This window comes from Perna viridis, chromosome 2 (genome assembly GCF_037379345.1).
Source record: "Perna viridis isolate PV_CMFRI_1.1 ecotype Kerala chromosome 2, ASM3737934v1, whole genome shotgun sequence".
NCBI lineage: Eukaryota > Metazoa > Mollusca > Bivalvia > Mytilida > Mytilidae > Perna > Perna viridis.
Window position 1 is genome coordinate 11,723,754 of NC_142446.1, and position 19,015 is coordinate 11,742,768.

The 19,015-nt window shown below is 31.4% G+C and overlaps 1 protein-coding gene across 1 annotated transcript in view; it reads right to left on the reverse strand.

Annotated features, from left to right (window-relative positions):
• Positions 1-19,015, reverse strand: part of LOC148623640 (autophagy-related protein 2 homolog B-like) — a 76,692-nt gene that overhangs the window by 26,550 nt on the left and 31,127 nt on the right. The window contains exons 13-25 of the mRNA XM_088565585.1: positions 15,818-15,931; positions 14,935-15,096; positions 13,247-13,347; positions 12,195-12,367; positions 11,606-11,696; positions 9,583-9,787; positions 9,167-9,309; positions 7,175-7,329; positions 6,421-6,578; positions 5,826-5,958; positions 3,811-4,028; positions 2,772-2,852; positions 1,518-1,624 (exon numbers count right to left, since the gene is read on the reverse strand). Coding sequence (XP_088421711.1) covers positions 1,518-1,624; positions 2,772-2,852; positions 3,811-4,028; positions 5,826-5,958; positions 6,421-6,578; positions 7,175-7,329; positions 9,167-9,309; positions 9,583-9,787; positions 11,606-11,696; positions 12,195-12,367; positions 13,247-13,347; positions 14,935-15,096; positions 15,818-15,931 — 1,841 coding nt within the window. The remainder of the gene's footprint in view (positions 1-1,517; positions 1,625-2,771; positions 2,853-3,810; positions 4,029-5,825; positions 5,959-6,420; positions 6,579-7,174; positions 7,330-9,166; positions 9,310-9,582; positions 9,788-11,605; positions 11,697-12,194; positions 12,368-13,246; positions 13,348-14,934; positions 15,097-15,817; positions 15,932-19,015) is intronic.

The window sequence follows — 19,015 nt, forward strand, 5'->3', positions numbered from 1 at the left end:
ATTAAATTTCTCCATAAAAGGAGGTGCTCATCTTCAATATGTCAATAAACACAGTGCTAAGTTTGGATAATATCAGTTACACTTTTTATAATTTCAGATTTCACAAAGAAGGTACCCCCTAAGCATGACAAATGGAAGAGGAGTCAAGCAGCTATGAAACCTGCTTTCAGTGGAACAGGGGTAAGAAGTGTGACTGACAGGAAGTTGTCAAACAGAAACTTGTTGTTGCAAAAGTCTCATATCAAGTTTAAAAATATGGCAAACTTATATAAATATTGTGTAAAAGAAAAAATAACAAATAATTGTGTCAAGTTGTTGCTTAGAAAACTATGATGAAAAATTTTATATTAAAACCATATAGTAAAAATATTAACTGAGTTGTCAAACAGGAAGTAGATTAGATTTGTTTGTTTTTTCCTTTAATTTGATTTTCATTTTTATATGTGATTTACTATATATTTTGTATGCATGTGTTGTATTTTTGTAAAGCGCTTAGAGTAATTATTATTATATAATGCACTCTATAAATGTTATAATAATAATAATAATAATAATAACAATAAAGTAACAAGAAGTCTGAAATTGAATCCTACAATTTAGCACACTTAAATATGCTTGTCTCAAAATATGAAGTCATCGTGAAAAGAAGTAGCTGAGAAAATAGTTATGAGAAAAGAGAGACAGGAAGAGTTAAAATAAAGACAGGTGGTACAAGAGGCTCCCTGGAGCCTGAATCTCTCACCTGATTGAATTTTGCCTTGTAAAGGCAATATTTAACAAGAAGTAGTCCGACAATTTTGACTCAAGAAGACTGGTAGGACTTATCATAAGGATCATTCCAGCAATTGAAAGTTTCTTTCTATCTATCATAGTTTTCAAGATACTGACTGAAAACTGTAAAAAGAAATGTCATTTTTCCCCTTTCAAGGGCAATAACTCTTACAAGGAGTCGCCTGACAACTTTTATCCCTGAAGACTTTTATAGTCCTAATAAATTGGATCATTCCAGCAATTGAGAGATTTAGCTAAACCTAACGGTTTTGAAGATAAATGCAAAAAACTACTGTCTGACCCATATGTTCTATTTTTAGTCATGGCGGCCATGTTTTTCAACAGATCAAGTTCTATGCAGGATACCCCTAGCAACATTCATACCAAGTTTAGTTTCAATTGGTCAAGTAGTGTCAGAGGAGAAAATTTTGGAAGAAAATAACATTAAAAATAGCAAAAATGTTGAAAAAGGGCAATAACTCCAACATAGCATAACAGATTAAAATGAAAATTTGACCTCATCATGCTGAAGACTTTAACCCAATGTCAGAATTTAGCTAAACCTAACAGTTTGGGAGATATATGCGAATACTACTGTCTGACCCCTATGTTGACAAGACTTACAAAGCCTATAGCTCACGTGGCCTTCAACCAGGTGAGCTAAAAATTGTATACCACCTCCTTTGGAAGAGGGGTAAAAAATGTTCATTGTCCTTACAAAGTAAAACAATTGTATAAAAATTAACCTGTAATCTACTGCACACTTCCACAGATGGACATGTAGTTCTGTCAGAACTTTTGGAGCTATATAACCCAAAACCTCATAATCTTTCACATCCAAGAGATCCAAAACCTGTTAACATATGAAGTCAAATTTTATTGCAATGTAATTGATATGAAACATTCTCAACAAGAATACTTTTATACTATAAATGTAACCACCATAAAATTTAAAAAAAGGTATTATCAATGACCTGAAAGGTTTTAAAAAGCATAGTGCATTAAAAAAAATTAAAGGCTTTCACTCAGTTAATTAGTTTATCTTGGCAAGGCCAGTCAGAAGCTAACTAATTAGTGGAAATTTGTTTTCATTCTTAAACAAGAAATACTGTGAGCAACCTTGGAAATAGAATAGGAAGATTTAAGGTAGATCAAATATATTACATGGTGCATCTTTTTCTGTCATCTTGCACATTTATACCGAATAGATATTTTCAATAAGCATAATATAATGTTTGATAAGATGTAAAAACTTCATCTTTACATATGTGTTGTTTGACAAGATTCTTACCAGATTCAAAGTAGTCCGAGAACTTAAAATATACAGTTAGACATAAGAGATAAGACTTGTTATTTGACTTAGTTTTCAATTTGGACTGTAATAAAATATTGTCACTTGTCAATGATATTCTGACCAGAATGAAAATGGTCAAAGTACTTCTGACATAAAATAAGCCATTTATACTAAATTGAAGAAAATACTTATTTTTTATCTTTATTTTGCAGTCATAAAAAAAGCTTTTATCATAAAAAGACACCAACAGAAAATCAGATGTACATAAACCTTAACAATACATGGACATCTGGCTTCTAATTGTACAGACACACATAGATAAACTATAGGATCTAACTTAAATCATATTACTCTTGTAGCAACCTGACATTAAATTAAAATTCATTCAGTAGTTCAGGAGTTGCACTAAAAAAAGTTGTAACATGTGACTACCTAAAGCTGGATTATCTCCCTTTACAGGCACAGGACGTCTTAGCTTTCCTACAAACTTCATAAAATCCAATGATTGGTTTAAAAAGATTTGTACTTTCCTATATACTCTCCAAATACTGATCAAACTAAGTGGTAATCAACCTTAGACCTACTGGTACAAGTAAATAAAAAGCCGACTAGAAACTAGCCAGCCTCCTCATATCTAAATTAAAATGAACTCACATAAAACCATAATTAAAAGGAGCAGAAGTGATTCATTTAACTAACTAATAACCTGAAATATCCAACTACAACCAGATTCCACCATTCTGTGTCGTAATGTTGCTCCATGAATTCCCAGTGATACCAGAAACTCCTGTATCAAGATATAGATTGTAACTTTATATTCAAAATGGTTTGTAGGGTGTAAGATGTCACGCCAGTTCTACATCAGGATTGTAATTAAATGTTTTACTCAGTTTCTGTATAGAATGAAAGTGGTCAAAGTACTTTAAAACTTGTTATAAGAAATAAGCAAATTCAACTAATCTTTAGAAAATACAAATTTTTTACCCATTTTGCTCCCTAATTCCTGAATGGTTAGGGCCATAACCCTCTTAAATAAATTAATATTGTCCTTTGTGGTATGGAACCATAAAGCACAGTTTTATAGATTCATACACTTTTATTCAAGCTGTTGTCAAGAAGCCAGGAAAAGGCTTGTTGTTAGCCCTTTTCGGTTCCTAATTCCATCACAAGCAAGGTTCAAACTCAAAGAATCAATCTTAGCCTGCCTCTGTTGGTATGGAACCTTGATGTATAATTCAACAGAAATATATTAAGTTATACTTAAGTTCTATATGCTTGGTTTGGCCTTAAATCCAAAACATTTTTTGGTATTTGTATAGGAACTATTGGAAGGGAATCTCCAGACAGTCTGTTATCTAGGATAAAATTCTACATATGTAGATCCTATATCACTTTCAATAATATCAAATAAATAAATGTGAGAAAAAATCAATTAATTATAACTGTCCATGTGTGTTTTGCATCTGTACACAACATTTTCACAATACAAATATTATTTAAAAGAAATTATTTTTTTAAATGTGACATATTGTAGCTTGATTGAAATCTAAATGATGTAATATATTATATTGTTGGTCATGAATTCAATTAATTTATAATTTTACATGTATGTACAATCCAAAATATATGTGAAGAGAACCCATACAATGCACTGGTGTGGATATTTGCCTAATGAAGATTTGACCCTCATATGAGAGTATATACAGTTTCAAACAATATGCTTGAATAATTCAAGTATAAATTACCTTAACTTTTTCATCCTTTGTCAGGTCATTGATAACAGTGGTATCTTTCTTGATTTTCACAGCAACAGAGAGCATGTCCACATTACTCAAGTCTAATTTATTGTTGACACCTGGTTCTGAGGGGTAAACAGTTCTGTACTTCCTTAAACATGCTGGTACATGAGAAATATTTTCTCTTGTTGGTATTAAAGAAAAATCTTCTGACAAAGGTAAAGTTCCTGTTAATTAAAAACTATTCACTAATTATTTATATATACATGTAATGAAGTAGCTTGGTATACTGATGCTGTAACTTTATCTACGATGTCCAACACATTATGTATTCATAGATTATTTCCATTTCTTGGGAGTCTGTATTGTGTGTAAGATGAATTAACAAATTCTGTTTTCACCTTATATCACATATTTAGATTAAAATATGTTTTTACACCCTTTATCATTTATGCTATATAACACCCCTAGACCTTAATCACATACCTTACTTTGCATCCCAACTTGGAACACACTTGGAGTATAATGAAATATTTGTTATCATGAACATGACATGCCAAAATCTGCATCACATGCAGTAAGAACCCTGCCCCTATATTATCCCTCAGAACAGTGGCCCTTTGGGTGACATAGGAGTCTCAGGTTGATGCAGTATGTGATACAGATTTTGGCATGTAATATAATATCATTGCATAAGGTTTTCCATATAAGCTTAGTTATTGGTCAGAGGCTAGCCATATTGGACTGAGGTGCAGCTGAAGTCCAATATTGCTAGTCGAGGACCAATAACTCAGCCAATTTGGAAAACCTTACATCATTATATCTTTATTGACTAACCACTCCAAATGTCATATTGGCTTCCGACAATATGGATTTTAACCAGGCCAATATGATGTATTGGATGGCCAAATCCTGTACTAGCTCACTTTTGTATTTTGTATTGTAATGGCAGGTTGATCATTTTTAGGCTAATATTCTAACCTTAGTAGATAATATTCAGTATATAACAACTGATTTAATGAAAAAGTATTTAATTTTGTGTTTTAAACTCTTTGTTGCTGAATCTCTTTATAAACATTTTTATTGAATCACAGGTCAGGAACTTTGTGTAACCAACTTCATAATTGGTTCAAAATTATGTTCTCAGTCCATAAGCCAAGAACTGTTGTAAATTCCCATTATATTTTAGATCATAGTACGTATGATAAAATTCCAAATAAAAATACTACTTCTATTTTTAAAGCATAACTATGAATGGAAAAAAAAGAGTGAATATGGTGAAAAGCAACAAATGCACCAGCCTAAAGAACACCTTTATGAATGTTAGGTTACCAATGCTGGTCAGTTTTTTTTTCAACCAATCAAGGCCAAGAAATTAAATATCAAATGAATATTATCAGTGAATCAGATTTGTTGAAAATCATTGAATACAATTACACTATTAACTTTTATTCTGTGTAGTACTATTATGCAATAAAACAATAATTGAAATTGACCTTGAACTAGGTTGCTATTGAAATTTATTACCCCTTGATATTGTGAAATATAACTACTATTTCAAGTTGATAAATTAAGATAGCAACCTGATTTCAAATCAATTATATTATTACTGGATTCTTTTAAAATGTTATCAATTGGCAAAAGGTGCTAAAGCTAATAGTATGTAGTTGTTGTTCTTAAACAACAAAATGAAATCAACCAATATATTAAGACAAGTTTAGATAACAATGGGTAAGCTCTGTTTTTGGTTATTTTTTTCCAAATGAATATTTTTTGGGAAAATATTTGATTTTCTCAGGTTGAAATTTTATAGCTTTCTGTCATATACAATTTTTTTTGCCTGCAGCTGTTATAATTTGAAATAAAATCCTTCCGTTTCAGGTATCACTACACTTCAAAATTATAGGGATACACAAACGAGACATGTGGTAGAAACAAATCTTTGCAAAAAAAGATATGCTCACTTGCTTTTATTTATTCCCTAGGTATGAAAACAAAGCAATTCTTTTCTAAATGATACAAACCTGAGTGATATAATTCAACCTGGTTACTACAGAAACAGATGTACTGAAGACTAGGGTCACCTTTGAAGTATGATACAGTAAATAAATTAGCATTTTGAAGTATTCCCACAGCAGCACCTTTACACTCCTCTATCTACAAAAATAAACAAAAATACAAAGAACTAGACTGTAAAACCCTACAAAAATAAGATAAATAAATCATGTACAAGAACAACCTGGAATATAACAAGGTTTTATAACTGTACAGGGAGTTGATTATAAAATATGGAATGAAATGGTATGGGAAAATATTTTCTAGGTTTTTTATACTAGGAACATTTTTCCTAGGTCAAGGACCTTCCATCACAGAAAAGCAGATAATTTGAATTTTTTGAGACATTTTTTGTTTCTCTTGTTTAAAGTTCACAAAATTATATTCCCTAGATTTTTTATTATTTCAAAAATAAGCAAATTTATATTTCTGCAAAATAACCATTATCAGGTGAATCATGTGATTACCACACTCATACATACATACTTAAGAAAATAACTGCGACTATTATCTTTTTTTCCTTTTAACAAAATTAAATTCCTTTTTTATTTCTTTCTTCATTACCTTCGATTCTAACGATGTTGTCAGTTTTCCTTTATCAATCCTTAGCAACAGACATATTTTACATGGTTGATTACTATTGTTGTGTTGTCTCCTTGGATACCTGCTGTCATGGATACTATAATAATTACAGCTAAAGTCATCCTCTTCATCTGAAGATTCTACAAATTATAAAATACATTTGGTCTTTACACTGTATATTTACAAAGAATTCCATTGAATACCCTAATTTTGCTGAACATTAAAATGTCTTTATGTATTTTTTTTTAAACTGAAATCAGGTTGACAAGAGGCATTCCTTCATCTTACCACAAAAAAACATTTAAAAAATGTCACCATACTACACTGTACAGCTGACTAAACATACCATACCATATAGTTGACTTAACATACCATACTGTACAGCTGACTTAATATACCATACTGTACAGTTGACTTAACATACCATACTGTACAGCTGACTTAACATACCATACTGCACAGTTGACTTAACATACCATACTGTACAGTTGACTTAACATACCATACTGTACAGTTGACTTAACATACCATACTGTACAGTTGACTCAGCATAAAATACTGTATAGCAGACTTAACATGCCATATTGCAAAGCTGACTTAACATACAATACTGCACATTCGACTTAACACACCATACTCTATAGCTGACTTAACATGCTATACAATACAACTGGCTTAACATACAATACTGTACAGCTAACTTATCATAAAATACTGTACAGCTGACTTAACATACCATATTGTATAGCTGATTTAGCCATTTCAAAGTTGTCCTGTAAGACCTGAGGGTAACAACTCAGATCAAATGGTTGTATTGACCCTGCTCCTTGGTCTTGGGTAGGGAGTGGAGATGGTGCTACTGGTTCCCATAGTAACAAATCATTATTAAATCTGAAGATATATGATAAAAAAAACTACATTACATTATATATATATATATATATGTCTCAGAATGTGACAACTCTATTCGCTACACTGCTCCATCGGATCAAATTGATACAGGGAAGATATGTAAAAGTATAGAAAGGTCTGAAAATTTCCCAACGATGTTAGAACTGTCAAATTTGCGATGCAAATTTTTGGTCGTTCCCTCCGCGGGACTCGACTTGTACCGGTGTGATATCTATGGGAACACTGCCTGCACAAAGTCCAATGCCCTAGACCACTCGGCCAGCTAGGCTATATAAAATATAGCTTTCGCTCGCCAGGTAATTCCTCCTCGTAGGATTAATCTAGGGGTGTAACTTAGTACACGATGTACATTGTTGGGAATTTTTTTAGACCTTTCTATACGTTTACATCTTCCCTGTATCAATTTGATCCAATGGAGCAGTGTAGCGAATAGGATAGTCACATTCTGAGACGTTTGTATATATATAATTATTATTATTATAGCCATAACCAACCGCCTGCACAAGTCCAGCGCCCAAGATCACTCGGCCAGCTAGACTATAATAATAATATAATAGCCTAGTTGTCCGAGTGGTCTAGGGCACTGGACTTTGTGCAGGCGGACTATTAAACAATGGTTTATAAATTTCTTAAATAATTGTATAAAGAACACTTATCTGACATTATTTCATATTAAAAAGGAAATTGGGGGTTTTGTACTATATAAAAAAAAATAAACTAAAATTCCCATTACATTTCTATAGAACATTTTCCCGCCAATTTTCTCCCCCTTGAAACAAGGTTTTTAAAATTAATATAGATTTTTTTATTTTTATTTTTCAAATTTTTTTTATAATGTGCTTAGGACAATTTTTACATCATTTTAAACACTATGCTCTTTGAAAATACTTTTGTATGATTTTGCAAGATGACAGAAAAGAATGCTCAAATGCTCGTAGTGCATATATTTAACACGTGAGCAGAACTTGTTCCGAGCACAAGTAAATTTTTCTGCGTGCTTGGCACAAGTGATTATATTTTGGTTATTCAAAAAAACCTATTGATTATCCTAGTTATTATATGGATTTTCTAGCTTTTGATGTTAATGTTTAATATTTTTGATCGACAGATTGATTTTTGTGTTGTAACATTTTGGTGGGAGAATGTCCCAGAGTGAAATTACTAAATTGATTTCAGTGTGAATTAATTAATTTTTTTACACCATGAATATTCAATAAATCATTGCTATCTATATAACAAATGTACTTAGCATATACTGAACAGAGGACATTTATTATAGAAGTATTGACAAGTTTGTGGAAACAAGAGGCTCCAAGGAGCCTTAATCACTCACCTGGTTGAATTTTGTCTATCAAGGACAATAAATTTAACAAGAAGTAGTCCAACAATTTTGACTCAAGAAGACTTAGGTAGGACTGATCATAAAGATCATTTCAGCAATTGAAAGTTCCTTTCTAACTATAATAGTTTTCAAGATATTGACTGAAAATGGAAAAAACCTTCATTTTTCTCCTTTCAAGGGCAATAACTCTTATAAGGAGTCACCTGACAACTTTTATCCTTGAAGACTTTTGTAGTCCTGTAGGGTTTTGAAAAATTGTTAACGACGACAGATGTTAGGTGATGGCAATGGAGGCCATGTGAGCTAAAAATCTGAAGCTCTTTTTAGATTACTTTTCTGTAAGATTCTACTAAATTAAACACTTATTCAAAAATAATTGCTAACCTAATAAGATAAGAGGTGAGTTTGGATATGTTATTGACACTTATAAGTGATATTTGTTGACAATGTAGAATAATTATGCAGTTTTTATACCTATTATAGAGGACTTCATAAAAATGTTTACTGGGTAGATAAACATTAGCCATAGGTAAGTATATATCGACAGTCATTTCAGTGTTGTTTAAACAGATCTCTTGGAATTCTAGAATTTCATCTCTGTCACCAGGCATAACCATCTAAAAATAGATTAACACATAACAATTTTTTTTTCTTCAATTTAACTGTATTAACAAGAAAACAATAGCTAATGCCTATTAAAGACACCCTACATCCATTATACAGTAACAATAGTCAAGTCATACCCACTTAAACCAGTTCCAATCAAATTATCTATATTCACAAATCCACTTGTTTTCAATTGTAATATCAACTCAAGTTAACCAAATTGTAGTTTTTGAATGTTATTCTACAATAATTGAATGTGAACTATTGAATTCTTAATTACAAACCTCCTCACTAACATGTTGTGTTGTCTCCTCTTTGTTTCCCAAATCATCCTTACCATACATTGATTTCTTATTAGAAAATGGAGATGGATCACCTCTATCAAATTGGCAAGCTCCATTAAGTGAATCAAGAGGAGTGTTGTTATCAGAGCTGATATTCTGCTCATCTAGTAATGATACAATCTGACGGGACAGTTTTAAGCTGATTCTAGAATGCATAAAATAAATCCTTCGAACAGTACCAAAATTATTGACAACATATCTAACATTTTGTACGATCAAATTTTTTGGTAACTTAATAATTCAATTAGGTTTGTAACAAGCTTTCTGATTGGTTAGTTCTCTTTGCGCAAACAAAGTTATTTTGTATAAATTGCTTAGGTATTATGATTTTATTAATGTTGAACTGTCCAATTTCCGCTATTCAAATAATCTCAAACAATATATATATTCATAATATTTGGATTTTAATCTATCAGAAATTATGTTATATGAAATGTTTCTAATTTTTGAACAGGTGATATGAAATAACATGGTTTGGGCCAGTTTTTATCAAAGGCTTCACATTTACAACAGTGAACTGCTGCAAACCATGTTATTTTATATAACCTGTAAAAAATAAGAAACATTCCTTAAATAATATTGCTAAAGAGTAGTTATGCTACCAACATCATCTAGTGTTTAAATGTAATTACTTCTTTGTTAATAGAAAAAAATAACATATTAAAAATTATGGTGAACTCATGATCACTGAAAGATACATGAATAGGTAACATGTTTCACACACATCTATACATGTAGCACTTCACACACATCTATACACGTAGTGCTTCACACACATCTACACATGTAGTGCTTCACATACATCTATACATGTAGTGCTTCACACACATGTATACATGTAGTGCTTCACACACATCTATACATGTAGCACTTCACCCACATATATACATGTAGTGCTTCACACATCTACACGTGTAGCGTTCACCCACATCTATACATGTAGTGCTTCACACACATCTACACGTGTAGCACTTCACCCACATCTATACATGTAGTGCTTCACACATCTATACACGTAGCGCTTCACCCACATCTATACATGTAGTGCTTCACCTACATCTATACATGTAGTGCTTCACACATCTACACATGTAGTGCTTCACCCACATCTATAGATAGAGTACTTCACACACATCCACATGTGTAGTGCTTCACACACACACACACATCTACACATGTAGTGCTTCACACACATCTACAATGTAGTGCTTCAGACACATCTATACATATAGCCAAACCCTCAAATAAAGTTTCATTAAATTTCATTGAATTAGGATGATTTGTGCTTATAAGGTACAAGGTCAGACATTTTCCTTTGCAAGGGGTAAAAAAAATGTGATGCACACTTCAGTGCTGTTGTAAGATTATTTAAAATAAACAAAAAATCTATTCCATAAAATGCTTCACATAGCACATCTTGATACAAAGACAGAAATCAAACCTAGACTAGTTAGGACAATTACAGACACAACAATCAAGCTAAATACAACTTTATAGTAAATATTTAAAACATCATAAATTTCTGAATTGTATGAAATTGGTAAAAAAAAACTTAGACATTAGAAATAAACAATTTATACAAAGTTCTTATTACTAACCACTTTTCAGTTCCTTATTCCTACAACCCCTAACATCACTAGTAATCAAATCCTTTTCTTTCGCGATATGGAATCTTGTAGCACAATAATACAGTGATTCATTCACTTACACATAAATAACATTGTTAGGTTTAATAAAATATTAAAATACTCATTTTGGTCTCTAAATCTTAAAACTTGCAAAATTAATCAATGTATTTGTTTGTACTCAAGTTACTGTGTACACACTTATTATTTACTTGCCCCATACAACTATATTTTGCAGTGGTATAAAAGTACCACTTTTAACTATGTTTTACATGCATGTACAATGAACATATTGCCAAATATTATGAATTACAGAAAGATACAGATTTTGTACATACTGTGGGGAATTAAATCCATCTTCATTATCACATTCACCACAAGCATATGCAAAAGGTTCTGGTTCATGGTTAGGGTCCAGTAGAAATGAACCTGCAAAAACAATGATTGGTGTCTTCTGTATCTACTGATTGAATCTAACTTGAATCATATACAAGTTTTGTATCCAGCAAACTAATATGGTATTTCTTTAATGAGCTACAATACAAAACTTAATGATTTAAAAGACATTCTTTCAAAAGAAAAAAATACATTTGCTGTATAACACAATCAGCAATGGAAATATCAATAAAATTTCTTTTTTATTGTTGGATATTATGGTCAATAATGGCCAGATTTTTACTACAAAGTTTTGCCTTAGGAATAACCTATTAGGTTTACAACCTTGCTTTAGGAATAACCTATTAGGTTTACAACCTTGCTTTAGGAGTAACCTATAAGGTTTACAACCTTGCTTTAGAAGTAACCTATTAGGTTTACAACTTTGCTTTAGGAGTAACCTATTAGATTTACAACCTTGCTTTAGAAATAACCTATTAGGTTTACAACCTTGCTTTAGGAATAACTATTAAGGTTTACAACGTGACTAACCATGAATATCTTTGAAAATGAAGTCTAATTGCAGAATAGATTGTTGAGATTTGATGGTTGTAATAAATTGGAAGTCTGTAGTCTTAAATATAACCATCTCTTCTCTGAGATTTTTCTGCCACCAGGGAAACCTGTCCATCTGTGACTGTGGTCTCAGATCAGGGATTGGGAACCTACAATGGAGAGAACAGTCTTTAGCATGTCACTTCATAACACATATTAAATATCACAAGACAAGACCAATAACACATATGGTCCAATGTGACAGTCAACTGTTAAATGTTTCCATAAAAGGAAGTGCATGTCTTTAATATGTGTATAAATACTGTGCAAAATTTAAATCATGTTTCAATTTTTAACAGATTACACATAGTATGTATCCCTAAGCCAAACAAACAGAGTTGAATGGCTACTCCACCCGCAAAATTTTGGTATAGCACATTACACTGAAAGTTTATAACTGGGAAAAAATCAGCATTGAAATGTAAACTTGATCTGTAACTCTAGGTAGACTCACAAACCAAAAATCAGCTCAATATCTGCAAGCATTTATAAAAAGATAGTGTGGAAAATTTTAATTTCGGTAAATTTTTCAAAGTTCAAGGGCCATAACTCAGACAAAGTTAAGTGGAGGGGAACAAAACGTAAACTTGATCTGTGCCTCGTAAGGGCAGACTCACATACCAAAAATCAGCTCAATATCTGCAAGCATTTAGAAAAAAGTCAGGAAAATCAAATTTCTGTACATTTTTCACAGTTCAAGGGTCATACCTTGGACAAAAATCAGCGAAGTAGAATGAAACATAAACTTAATCTGTAACTCATCAAGGTTGACTCACATATAAAAAATCAGCTCAATATCTGCAAATTTTTTTCCATACAGACAGACGGATGGAGTGCAAATCTAAAGTCCCTTTCAGCTAAAGCCAGTAGGGGACTAATAATACTTATGCAGTACTTCAAGTAAGAAAAATAATTAATTTCTTACATCTCTATACTTTTTTTTGCAATTTGTTGAATTTTACATTGTTATATTCACATTTTTTACAAACCTTAGGTACAATTTGACTGCTGGACTGTTAATTTTAATGTCTGTGGTTGTATCTGGAGTTGTGGCACCATCCTCTAAAGTTTGGGTGAAAGAATCTGAAGCCTGAAATTATTGTATAGTTGTAACAGTGTATACAGTATTTTATTCCATGCATATGAAATAACAGAGGGATGACCATAAAAACCAGGAGTTCAATATAAATGAGAAAGTGTTATTATCTTTAGTAAGGCTGACCATAATATCATATCATCAAATAAAATTTCTTTCTATTATGCATTGTTTCATTATATAGGCTAACATCTGTAAAAAACATTACTTTTCACCTTTAAAGGGCAATAACTCAAGTTCAAATTAAATCTGACAAAATAGATATTACACCACCAGAGTAGGTGGTACAGCAATGGTCCTGACTTGGTAAAATCATAGGCTGAAAACTGCAAGAAAGACCTTTTTTTGTCTTTCAGGAACTCTTAACAAGATGTCATTTTGCAGGCCTGAATATAAAAATAATTTCATTATTTATAGTTTTCAAGAAATTGACTACACTGAAAAAAACATCATTTTTTACCTTTCATGAGAAACAACTCCAAAAAGGAGTCATTCTACAACTTCAATCTAATGTAGACTTTTGTAGGGCTTATAATGAGGATTATTTCATCACTTGAAAATTTCTTCTTCCTACAGATTTTTGTGTGAAATATTTTGACTAATAACTGCAAAATTAAGCCATTTTTTTGCTTTTTCATGGCAAATAACTCTACCAAGGAGTTGTCTTACTTTGAAGATTTGTACAGCTCTCAAAGCAAAACAAAAAGGTCATCTTTATTTGTTTCTACCTCTCATAATTCTTTTAGATAAAACCTTGCAATAAGGGGCTTTACATACTATGTTCTATAAATACACATGGTGGCCAGAGGAAAAGATTTTTGAATAAAATGCATCATAAGATGTCTGTTTGTTTGTTTGTTGGGGTTTAACGTCCGAGCAGCAATATTTCAGCTACATTCAGACTTAGTTTGCTTCAACTGCAGTGGTTAAACCCTGCATATTTGGGTAAGTACGGACAAACAATTCAAGCTTGATACAGCTCAAGTGATGGTCGCGATTAAGTATTATACACAGGATAAGAATTTGACCAGAACATGAGGGGCCCTTTTTTGGTATCTTTTTCATTAACTATTCAAGTCCAAACCTCAAAAATAAATCTAAGTTTTCGTTTGGTGGCACTTTTTGTTACAATTTTCAAAGAAATCAATTCATTTATTATCAAGTTATCATTCTAACATTTCAAAAATACCTGTTTCTTGCACCTTAATGGCCCCTCATGCCTAAACAGCTCTAGTCACAACCACAACAATCATTCACAGCCTTCCCTTTGTGAAATGACACCTTGTGTTACATTTTCAAAGTGATCAAAGAAATCCATTCACTTATAGTCAAGTTATTGTCCAAAAATAAATTCTTGATTTGGCCCATTTCAAGCCGCTAATTTCTAGACAATAAGCTGTCCATTAAAATTTTCAAATCAAACCAAATAATTATGTCATTTTACAATGAGGAAATTGTGGTTTTACTGGAGTGTAATCTTAGTTATTTACATATACGAAGGAACAGTTCAAATCCTTTTTGGCAGACAATAACATGTCTAACGTCAATCTTTTATTTAACCTTCGCATTTCCAGTACTTACAACTGAAGGGACTGGTATATTCCCTGTGTGACTGCATGACCTTGACCTAGGTGGTGGAGACAACAGACTATTGATTCTGTCAATGATAGTGACATCAAACTCACACTCACAAGGACCAAGGATAACAGTTATATCAGCTTTTGGACTCATCAGCCTTGACCCCTGCAGTGAAACAAGTATAAGTACACCCAAAATTGAAGGTGTTAAACATTTTTTAAAATTGTTCTCTTTTAAAATCAAACTTGACACAATCTCATTTATTAGCAATAAGAAGTGACAATTGGATAGAACCATAAACAGGTTGTAAAAAAAGGACAAGTAAACAGTTTTAAAATGAAACTGAATTATAATAACTTGAAATAAAAGACATTTTAAAACTACAACCTCTTAAAAAAATCAAATGCTTTGTGTAGCGTAGCTAGAAACACCAATATAGTTAATCTGAAAATGGGACAACAAAAATATAAATAAGAAAGATTCTGCGTTTCAAAAAACCCAAACATAATAATGAACACTCTATAATTTTGAACCCATCAAACCCTGATGTATGTACCAACTTGATAGCAGAGTCTAAAGTCAATCCTAATGTTTCTTTTGCAACTGGTAATATAACTATACACATGTATACAGATCCATTCACTTATTTTTTCAGATAGCCTTATGTCTCTGAACAATTTGTCATGAAATCAAATTTCTGCCATTTTTTTGTAAGGGGATGTAAATTGGAGTAAAAAATACTATTCTTATAATGCTGTCTACTGCAACAAGATTTTGAATAATTTACAATTAAATTATTACTTTTTTTCAGTTAATCATCTGCACAAACAAAAACTTCTGTTTCCTATACCTATAATACATATAAAATTTCTAGTAGTAGAGATACCTTTATTTGTTCAACGTAAGTCATGGAGGCTTTAACACATGGACTACCTCCCTGCATACTGCTGTACATATGTGAGGCTTGTTGGACTTCACCATCCTTACGGAATACCAGTAACTGGTAAAATAATCATACATAAGTAGAATGACAGCGTGATGTTCAGTGTATAACTATAAACCTATAAAACACTGGTGGGCAATTACTCTCAGCTTTCATTCTAATATCTAGCATTAACTTTGTTAATATCTACACTTCACATAAATAATACTTTCTTGAATTTTATTCTTCTTTGATTTCAATATTTGTTAACTTTTGAAAACTCCAAATCACTGTCAAAATCTACCTAAATAATTGTTTATTCAAATTTTAATAGAAGACCAAGTCCTCAAAGCAGTTATCAATATGAATTTAACCTTTAAACTTAGAAGCAGTGAGTGCCCAATTTAAGTCAGACAGGAAATTAACATGTATTTTAACAAAAACAAATTGTTAATCTGTTTATAGCTCCCATCTTAAAAATTGTGATGTAACTGCAAAAGGCATAATTATTTTTTAAAATATCAATATATTCAACTTTGTTCTCTTGCAAGTTACACCTGCTCCATATTATACTCTAGTTTTGTTTGCACTTTCCATAAAGAAAGATTTAATCAACTGTCATAGTTAGTCTTCAGACCAGGAGACCCCTGACAGAAAAAAATCAATGTCAACCTTAATTTTAGAAATTGAGAATTTTAAGTTCATGTACTTGTCATGAAGATCCAAACAAGACCTTGAAATTTTAAAATTCAAATAATGTTATACATGTACATGTAACAGGATATGTTTTCACATTATTTCAAAAAAGCGGTAAATCCAGTTGGTCATGGCTAATTATAACCTAGTGAATCAATAACATTCTACCTGTAAAGTATACTGATTGTCTTTATTAAGGTATTAGATACCCTGTTTATCATTATACAACCACACTGTGTGTAATGACTGGTATAATGTCAACAGCTCTACTCTGAGGATAACACTCAGAAGACTATTAAGCTTTCTGGTGTCACTGCATGTGAGCAGGTCCTCATTCCAAATTTGACAGAAACATAAACATAACCAACTATTAACAATGCTGTATAAAGTATTTATGGTCATCATAAATAAATATAGAATAATGTCTAAGTAAATATTCCTTTCTCTCGGGTAGATAAGTCTGCTTTACTAAGAGTCATTACTATTTACTTAAGGATAGAAATATATGAAAATATTCATGAGAAAAACTGTATGTTAGAATTCAATATTAAAGTATAAGCATCAGTAATCCTCAACACAGTTCACAATATGTAGATATGTTTAAAAAATCAATGTTATGATGCATACAAAACTTATGAAAGATATTACCCTATCTTCAACAAAAACATGGCCTTCGGTTGTGACATCATTAAACTAAATCTATATGACATCACATATCCTTGGCCAAATCCACAGTCTCACAAACAGTAAATATTTGATTTAGAAAGCTAAAAGAATAAGTAGTATGTAAAGTGTATAGTTCAAAGTCACTTCCAACAAGCTATTCCATCTATCTCACTCTTTCTTCTTTCAGGTTTAGCAATTAATGCAACTTTATTCATCAAATGCATCATTAAGGAAACAATACAACAACAATAATCACTCAATATCTGCAAACTTTTTAAAATAAAATGTTTCACAGAGCGCAGCTAGATGAATCTGCAGAGGTCAAGTACTGACACAAACTCAAACTAGATGCATATAACAATTTGATTGTAATAAAATATTTGACACAAAATATAAAAAAATATCAAAAAGAAGCTTATATTATTACAAAAAAGATTCATAAAAATTGTTTGAAGCCTTTTGAATTTATTGTGCAATTATGGGAATGACCGTCATTTATATCACACAAGTCCAAAAGTTAGAAAAAGGAAAACCAGAAATTCATAGTAAATGAAGAGGAGGCTAACATCAATAGTAAGGAACTATCTTCCAAAGTTTCATGCAAATGGATGCGGAGTTATAATCCTAAAACTGTGAAATCTGCCCTTTTTATGAACAAAGTTCCATAACTCTAAATTGGTGGCAGTGTGCAAAGTGTGAACAACGAACCAATACCGGTATACCATAATGTGTCCCATCTAACAAACGGGGGTAAAAAAAGTCTAGCTAGATGTTGAAGTTAAGTAATAAATTTTCCATCAAAAGCTATCTTGTAAAGAATTAGCGCAAGGGAACAATAAGTAAATTTTAACTGTAACTGATCAATGTCTGAGCCTTGTGTAAAATAGGGAACATCATAAACCAAGCATAAAACAATTAACACTGACTGAAAGATTATATCTCAACAAGTAGCACATTTTTGATAAAAGTTCGGGTCAAGTATAATTATACATATGTCATTAATATTAGAAAAGCATAACCTGTGGCCAATAATTACATTTAAGAAAACTTTACAAATAACTGAGGAACTTTTTTTCACCTCCAATTCAATGATCAATTTTACAAAGTTTATTGCATAAATTTAAAGCCTTGAACAGCAAAGATGTAACTTCAGTACAAAGATAATATTATACACTAATTGACTGGGTTTGAGGGTTGCCTGAACAATAGTTATTACATCGGGGATAATAAAACTGCTATTACCCTAACATCTAGTTAATAAGTGTTTTATTATACTGAAAACTCCTGAATTCTCTCTCATGACATCATTCGATTTAAACCAATGAAATGAATGAGACAAAAAAAGTCTGTAGAGGGAAAATAGTCAAAACTATTTCACCAGGAGGGTAAATATTTATCTTGATGACCTAAAAGAATGAAATAGCTAAACTACTGTAAAACTTTTATATAGTAAAATAAGTTTAATAATGTCAACTAAGTATAACCTATGCCATGTAATCATACAAAGGTGGGAATCAATATTAATCTTTAATGATAACAATATAATTAGTATTGCCCTTATAACTTAGTAATTCAATAAAATTGAGGTAAGTATTAACATTTATGTGCCATGTCTGAAAGAATGAGATGACTTAGTATCATTAATATCTTTTTTATTATAAATTTCAGTGTTAACTCAGCACATGAAATATCTAGATCCACAGAGGAATATTGGTGATTGTTAGTATAACTCAGGACATGAAATATCTAGATCCACAGAGGAATATTGGTGATTGTTAGTATAACTCAGGAAATATCTAG